At 32.2% G+C, this 8,709-nt stretch overlaps 1 protein-coding gene across 1 annotated transcript in view; it reads right to left on the bottom strand.

Annotated features, from left to right (window-relative positions):
* Positions 1 to 5,313: 5,313 nt before the first annotated feature.
* Positions 5,314 to 8,709, bottom strand: part of LOC21391205 (probable trehalase) — a 4,883-nt gene continuing 1,487 nt past the window's right edge. The window contains exons 3-11 of the mRNA XM_010108951.2: positions 8,452 to 8,567; positions 8,220 to 8,320; positions 8,011 to 8,120; positions 7,260 to 7,332; positions 7,013 to 7,177; positions 6,823 to 6,910; positions 6,396 to 6,495; positions 6,020 to 6,233; positions 5,314 to 5,824 (exon numbers count right to left, since the gene is read on the bottom strand). Coding sequence (XP_010107253.1) covers positions 5,741 to 5,824; positions 6,020 to 6,233; positions 6,396 to 6,495; positions 6,823 to 6,910; positions 7,013 to 7,177; positions 7,260 to 7,332; positions 8,011 to 8,120; positions 8,220 to 8,320; positions 8,452 to 8,567 — 1,051 coding nt within the window. The 3' untranslated portion in view covers positions 5,314 to 5,740. The remainder of the gene's footprint in view (positions 5,825 to 6,019; positions 6,234 to 6,395; positions 6,496 to 6,822; positions 6,911 to 7,012; positions 7,178 to 7,259; positions 7,333 to 8,010; positions 8,121 to 8,219; positions 8,321 to 8,451; positions 8,568 to 8,709) is intronic.

Consider the following 8,709-nt stretch of genomic DNA (forward strand, 5'->3'; position numbering starts at 1 on the left):
GAAAACGTGGAGCAATTTTTCTTTTTTTTTACTTTACTAAATACTTACTAAATTGCTAATTGTGACATTTGTAAAATTTACATCAGTTTACAAATGTATCTAACATAATACATACTATTATTTCTAGATAGTATTTACATGAAATAACTATAATGAGCTATACGCTCAGTAAGTACAAGCATAAATCTCACACGCCTCCGGCTATGATTCGCTTTAATTAATATGAGTAAAGCGAAAAAACAAGTTAAAATACTCAGAATCTCCAACTTTAGATATGATTGTTATTTAAGCTTTAGTTAAGCTTAATCTTATTTATTATACTAAAATGTTTTGCACGCCCCCAACTTTTGTATGTGAGAATCTCATTGATTAGACATGATTCGTTTTAATTAATATGCGTGAAACGAGAAGACAAATTAAAATACTCGGTTTCTCCATGCACGCACAAACTTTAAGCAGATTAAACTAATACAAGGTCACACATTATCTATACTATTACATCAACCACCAACAGCATACCTTAAACAATATAGAAAATACTTTTGACTATAAAGATCATCAAACATACTGACATATGTAAATTGGATATAGGACGTTCATCGTTTGTCTATGTCGTTGGAGCTGAAGTTATTTGTTGTAGCTAGTGAGGACACGAGTCCATACCCTTACGTTTTACCAGAGCCAAGAACAGCTCAAGTGGCAAAAACAGTCTCTATGCTTCTTCTGGTGTGGTTGTGCTGGAGACGGAGGTCGAGCTTGAGCGGTGGAGAGCTGGAGCTGACGACTTCTTATTCCGAATTATGTCTTTTTGGATGAGAGAGAGAGAGAGAGCTTTGAGATCTGGAGGCGCTAAAGCTGTTAAAGCGACGACCTCACGTTTTTTTAGCGACGACAGATGGCCTCGTTTACGAAGATATAGACGAATGTGAGAAGAGAGATCATCAGATCATATTTTGGGGGAAAAGATTGTCCGTTTAGTTCGTTTATTCGAATTTTTAATTTGAGTTGAAATGTGATTTTATGTGAAAATTTTTTACTGTAGTAAAAAAATTAGATGTGATTGTTTGTAAAAACTTTTTACCGTAACAAAATTCGAATCAGCGAAATAAATAGAGCCTAAATCCGCATTGATCGGTTTGTTTTGTTTGTTCTTATAAAGCGCAGCGTGTGGAAAAAAACACAATGACAAATGGAGCCCCGTCTCTTAAATTGGTCATATTATTGCTTGTCGATCGGATAGAATCTTCCAAAATAACAAAGGCTGCTTTGGATTTGAGATTAATGACCCGGATTTGTTTTTGTTTTTCCGTTTTAATGAAAGTTTTACTCAAGACAAAACATGATTAATTACCTCCTAGGCGTTGACCATGCATATCCAAGCTTCTCTCTCCCTTTGTTATATATATATATATGGGATATATATGGGTATATATAAATAGGAGTTTCTCTTGAGAAAAATAGAATTACTATAGTTCTTTTTTTCAGTTATTTTTTATCGTTATATTTGTATCATAAATTGTCTGATTTAATATTTTTTTAATTTTATTTTATTTTGATCAAATTTAATAGTCAAAAAACTGATTCTAACGATTTATTAAAGACAATTCATATATATATATATATATATATATATATGAGCATAGGAGGGTACGAATTAATTGGCATTCATGAATCCGCCCGGTGCTACATCATAGACACATTAGGAACGTAGATAATTGTAACCATATACATATAAAATAACAACAACAGAATGCCAATCCTCATGCTTATTAGTAACGTCTATGTTCCTCGGTAATCGAACCCCAAAAATCTATGAACTAACCCATGTTTGATTAACTAAACAGACGAACAACCATACATCTTTTTTAGTACGTTAATATATTATAGATTAAGAGAATATTTGGAAGGAAAATTTGTATCATAATTTAAATTATAATTCGTGACTTATTATAATATTTTTTTTATAAAAAATACACATAAAATAAAAATAATTTTAAATTATAATTTTAAATCTATAAACTAAAATCCCTAAATTTTTTATGTGGGGAAGTGCCAGAAGTCTCTCTTAAAAGCCTCTGTCTGATCTGTAAAGGGTTGAAGTACCCTCCTTTTAAAGATGCTATATAGGTCTTTCATCTTTAGCGACATTGACAATTGACAATCATCGTTAAGTGTTCACGAAAGAGTCCTTTCTTTTACAACAAATACAATCATTAGTTCGGCAAGTCTATATATGCTCACATGACATGGGATGTTTGTCTTTTTATGAGATACTGATCGATTCCAACTTCCTAAATTTATGTGTATATTAAGGTCGTTTATTTTATTAATTTAAATTTAAAATTTAAATTTTATTATAGTAAAAAATTTTAAGAAATAGTCACATTTAATTTTTTTATTACAGTAAAAAGTTCTCACATAAAATTATATTTTAACTCGAATTAAAAACTCGAATTAACGAACTAAACGGACCCTAAGAGTCTGTTTAGTTTATTGATTTGAATTTTTAATTTGAATTTAAATGTAATTTTATATGAGAATTTTTTATTATAGTACAAAAATTAGATGTGACTGTTTTTAAAAATTTTTTACGATAACAAAACCCCAATTCTAAACTCGAATCAATGAAATGAACATGACCTAAATACGCCTTCATGCACGGTGAAATATAGAGACGTTTGGTTCATGAATTAGAATCATGAGATTAGAACCATTTTCGATTTATATGTATTTTTTATGAGAAAAAACATTATAATAAATTATGAATCATAATTTAAATGAGGATATGAATCCTCTTACCAAATACACTCGAGGTACGGAGGTAAAAAAGAAAAGCATTGCATACCGTAAAATTTGCCTGCCCTTAAAATTACTGTTGATCAGCTTTATTATTTCTTTTGTCCATATATATACATCGAACTATAGAAGATAGAAAACGCGAAGAGAGGAAAATAAAGAATCACAAAAATAATCTATTTCTTTCTCCTCTTCCAATTACACTCACTGCTCCTTGGTAAGCTGCTGATCCTAAAAATTACTTTTATTGTTTTTGTCCTTCTAATTTCTTCAAAACCTTTGTTACAAAGCCGTTGTTACGTCTATGTCGTTTGCTTCATTTATCTTTAATGTTATTTATTCATGTCATTCCCTTTTATCTTTTCAGATATTTATGATCATATATTAATAAGTTGGGTTGTTCCTATTTTTCTTTTGAGTTGATTTTGTGAGTTTAATCTTATACTTAAAAACACATGCAAACTAAAAGGTTGTATTTATTCAGCAAGAGAAAAAAAAAAAAAAAAGTTGTATTTGGGATGTTCTATGGTTCCTCCACGCATGCACTAACCAATGAACATTTTGTGGACGTTTGGTTGATGAATTCAGAATTATGATTCAGAATTATTCTCGATTTACGTATATTTTTTTGTGAGAGATAATACTGTAGTGAACCACAAATCATGATTCGAATCATGACACGAATCTAACAACTAAACAACTCCTTTATTTTCTTTGCTTTTATATTTCAAAGTACTTCGTAACACAGATTTTCTTTAACTCCTTGTTTTGTTGTCTCATTAGTACTCGTTAACTTCTTCACTTTCTCACTCCTTCCCTCCATGGAAGGAGAATCTACCATCTTCGATAGTCATGAAGCTGATGATCAAGACAAATTCCTTATAATTTTCTAGGGCATCATCAGCAGCCAGTGCATGCCTGTCTTCAAATTCAACTACAAATCAAAAAAATTCATGAGGTATATGATATATTAACTTTTTATTATAACAATATTTATGCTCACATTTATTGTTTATTTATTTGTTTGCTTATGTATCCTCGTATGCATTTATCTCTCCTCTTTCTTTGACTACAAGTTTTAAGTGTACCACGCCTTTTTCCGCTTTTGAGAGAAGTTGATTAGCTTGTTGACGTAGTTGTTTAATCCTTTACTTTGGTTGTTGTCGTTTCGACCATGCTACTGTCGTTTATAGTAATTTGTCAGCCATTTACTTATTGTCGTTTTCTTTTGTTTAGTCGAGTTCTAAAACGCCTGTCGTTTTTTAGTTTTGGTTTTGGTACAAAACTAGTGGGTTCGGATCGGATAAACTAGATTTAAAACCTAAGCAATTTTCTATTTTCTATTTTCTATTTCCATTACTCTATATTTTAAGGCTGCATAACTCACTCTTTGACATCCTTGCTTGTTTTTGGTTTTCCTCTTTTTTTCATCTTTTTTGTTTTTTTGTTTTTTTTTTTTTTTTTGCAATAACACTTGTTTTTGTTTTTCCTCATAGGCTGAAATTTCTTCAGAGCTAGATTTTCTTATCTTGGGATCTAATAGATTTTTTGGTCCAATAAATAATCCCAAAGTAAGACTTCCTTTTCAGAAGCTCTGAGAATCACAGACCTTTTCAACAATGCATTCACGGTCTTTTGCCAACAAAGTATATTTTGAGAATTTTGTGGCCATGATGGATTGCTCTGTGATGCTCGTGATGAAAGGCTTTAGGATTCAACTACCAAAAATCCTAGCTACCTTGACTACCATTGTTTTCTCAGTTGACAATTTTGAAGGAGAGATTCACAAAAGCTATCACTTAAGACGTTTATTTCCTATATTCGTCATTGATTCTGAATAATAATTTATGATTCTCTATAGTATTTTCTCTCAAAAAAATACACGTAAAACGAAAATGATTCTGAATACATAAACCAAACGTCATCAAAGATCTCAATTTTTCTCATTAAAAAAAAAAAAAAAAAAAAAAAAAAAAAAAAAAAATTTTTTCTAGTTGATTTTATTCTGATATTACTGCAAAATTTGTCCAACTTGGAAGGGTTAGACCTCTCTTCGAACACATTGCTTGGAAGGATTACATATGAACTGGTCACAATTAGTTCGTTACAACTTAAATTCAACTGTGAGTTTCAACCAATGTTAAGACATACTGTAAGTGATCTTAAAGCTTTTTGGTAGGAAAGAAAAAGAGAAAAAAAAAATGATCTTAAAGCTTCACATTCAATTTTTTCAGCGTGCAGACATCAATTTATTCAGTGATCTTAAAGATTTTTCAAAAATATCAATTTATTCAGTGATCTTAAAGATTTTTCGGATAGTACAGACTTGGATGTTAGGAAACATTAGGTGCTAGTGCAATATAAGAGCAATATTGCTCTTTAGTATTGTTAATACCGTTAAGCTTAAGCATGCAATATTCATGCCGTCTTCACCAACACTTTTTCAGCAATCTGGTATTTTCACAAAATTGATTGATAATATAAATATGCAGGAAAATTCATAATTTTGTCTTTGGTTTGTAGATCACGTGAGTTGTATTTCAAACGTACACCATTCTTTTCTCTTTTGCTTTTACTATTCGGCACTATTATTTCTTTTTTGGCTTCATGCAACGACTGCCCAAAAGGACAAATTAATCAAACTACCAACAAAGCATTCAATGATCAGTGTTAGCGGTGGTAGACATCTCCTCCATTTTTTCCCCCAACTCACCAGAAAAGCTTTTATTCCCTTGTATTATGTATAGTTATATGAATTATCTAGTTTTGATATCTTCCTCTCTGGGGTGTTCTCATTCTGAGATTATTCGATTCTCATTTTTTTGACCAATCTGATCAAGCTTGTATTTCTAATTGCAAATGCCATGTAACTTATTCTTTGTTAAATGCATGGCAATGAGTGAGAGAAACATGATTCTTTATGTTTGCTCCCTAATTAAGCAGGTCAGCAGTCGATCCTTAGATCTTCAGGCCACCCAAACTCTTCTAACAGTGCCAGTACTACTCCATTTGACCACCCAAAACCAGTCTGCATTTCAAAATTTCCAGACTTAATTAGTATTTAAAAAATTAAAATATAGAAAAAAGAAAAAACCAACAACAACTTGTCAATTCTTTTCTTTTTTTTTTTTTTTTTTTTGGGTGTGTGTGTGAGGGGGACGAGGAACTTAGAAAGGGTCATTTTTAATTATATTCCAAGAAAAGCATTAAGATAGAGTGAGACCTGAGGCACATATTCACCACCGCCTCCAAAGTATCCACACTTTTCCACATTGTATTTCTCATGCATGTTTCCTGTCTTCTTGTAACAAACATAGTTGGTTCTGATCCACCTCACAGCAATCTCCTCTGCCAGTAATCTTGCTTCTTTTACTCCAGATTTTACCAAACCTTCTATGATCATGTGTTGAATTGGAGCCCAACCATTTGGAAAGTCCCTGTGTTCACAACTAATATTAAGTGAAATACAATTTAAGAAATGTTGTTCTAGGCAAATTTTTTGTCTCCTTTTCCTGCAAAGAAGCTATATAACGTTGTTCCAGACCCTTCCCTTAATAAGGGTGGTACACTTGTTTCGACATTGTGAACTGCTCACTCACCATTGTTGTCTGGAATTTGTGAGAGATGTTGCGATACCGGCATCCCGAACCAGACCTGATCTTTGAAGACTTCTCGCAACTTTTCGCACCAGAGGAGCATCTACATGTCGGACAAATGATCAAATCATTCTGAGTGCATTAAATCATGAAATGAAAGGTATTCATTTGATGTGTTTTAAAGCAGTATGCAGAGAAAGGTATCTCAAGAATCATAGGCTCTAATTTTAGCTAAAGCCACATAAACTTATTCATAGGTGCTTCATAGTATATTCATCAGAAGCTGCACTAAGTTCTATATTTTAACCATAACTTTTAAGGCCTTTCCATCTTTAACTGGAAATTCAAGTTAAGCAGTAAGTTGCCTCAACTAAGCTGTAAAATAATTCATGCTTTTACCCGTAGAGGATACGAAAACATAATCACAAACCTGAATGGAATGACTCAATCCATAAAGGAATGAAGTTTGAAGCAAATGTTTTCTCATTCTGGTTCCAAGCTTTCCATTTTTGAACACCCTAAGTGTCAAAATAAAAAATAAAAAAATAAAAAATTACAAAATGTAGATGACTGTCATATAACACTGAGTAAGAAGAAATGCTAAAACTAGTAAACAATACCTTGCATTTTCTATTGCTTAGCCAGTAATCAAGCCATTGACCCGTCTTCGCGTTCCAGAAAACAGATTCCATTGCCTTCTTTCTTGCGCGTGAAGCTTTCTCGAAGCGGTGAGAGATGCAGGAATCTCCTGTAACTTTTGCCAATAAGGCAATATCCAGTTCCATCTGAATCAACAAATGTAGATATTGTCACATTACTGGCTTAAATGATCTCGAGGCTTCTTCCATAAAGAGCTCTGAGGAATACCCCAAGTATGAATGCATTTAAGTCAACCGGTAAGATTGATGTTGTAGCCAATGTTGTAAAATTAGAAGGATTTCTGCAAAAGGAAACGGAATCCTAATGATCACCCACTACAGTAAAAACTTCACCAAATCAATCTGAATATTCCAAGTTTGTTATTTTTCGGTTAATCATGCACACTGTCCCAATTTGACCCCCAAATCTTAAAACATTATACATCGCATCTTAATCTAACAAAAAGTCTCAATTTTTCCCTTTTAGTCACTGAGTTATTAAAAACTCAATGGAAAAAAACCACGTGACTTTCACATGCCTGGTTGATGAAGGGTACTTAAGAGATATCATGCCTAAATAAAATTAAAAAAAAAAAAAAAAGTTCCCTCCCTACACAAGCTCATGGGCTACCCTGCATGAGACGTGAAGGCTTAATTTATTTAAATTTTTATTTTGTTGGTGTAATTTGTTTAACCTTCATTAACTCATCAATGTAAAGGCCATATGGTTGATTTATTGAGTTTTTAACGATTTTGTGACAGGGGGGCCATAAGTGAGACTTTTTTGATAGATGAAGGTGGCATTTGTGATGTTTTCAAATACAGGCCAAAATGGGACAAAGAGCATAACTCAGGACCAAATTGAAATTAACCCTTTTTTTCATCTTTTCCATGGACAACATTTGAAACAAATTAAATAGGAAACGAAGCAAAAAATAATAATAATAATAACACTTGATTATACTAAAAACAATACTTACCCCATCCATCTTGTACTAAAATCCCATCCAGACTCAGCAGTTGAGGCGACCTCGTGGTAAAACTGCTGTTTCTCTGAAAAACTTGTGATATTTGAAGCAAATTCCTTGTCCTGAGAGCCAGGATGAATTTATATATTATTATGCTAACTTATTCCACCATTTAATTATACAAAAGAAGTTATATGCTAACTAAGCTGCAGAGGACATACCATGGTAAAAGATTCAGGCCTGGGCTTATTCCACATTGCATAATATCTTGTTAAAGTATGATTGAGACCTTTAGCATCCTGAACTGTCACTTTATGTATTCCTACGTCAACAAAATAGATAAAAATTCAGCAGTAATTTAGACCAACTTAAGTAAAGCAAAGAAGGATGTGCAGACATAAATATGTTCTGAAAAGAAAATTAAAGGAGAAATTATCTCTTAAATCATACTACCGGAATTCCAAAACTTGTGTTCTTTGATTAGTGGCGGGAGAGACTTTCTGGCAAATTCCAAATCTCCGGTCCTCTTGTATATTTCGTGAACCATTGCGCTAAGGAGTGGAGGCTGGCTGCAAAAATTGCCCCAAGCTTATATTTTGAGTTAGTTTAAAATGAAATTATTACTTTGATTATAAAATAATAAAATAATAAAATAATAAAAAAAAAACTAATAACAACTATGGATGAAGTGATTTTGGAAAAAGAATGAAG

Source organism: Morus notabilis, unplaced genomic scaffold (assembly GCF_000414095.1).
Source record: "Morus notabilis unplaced genomic scaffold, ASM41409v2 Scaffold207, whole genome shotgun sequence".
Taxonomy (NCBI): Eukaryota; Viridiplantae; Streptophyta; class Magnoliopsida; order Rosales; family Moraceae; genus Morus; species Morus notabilis.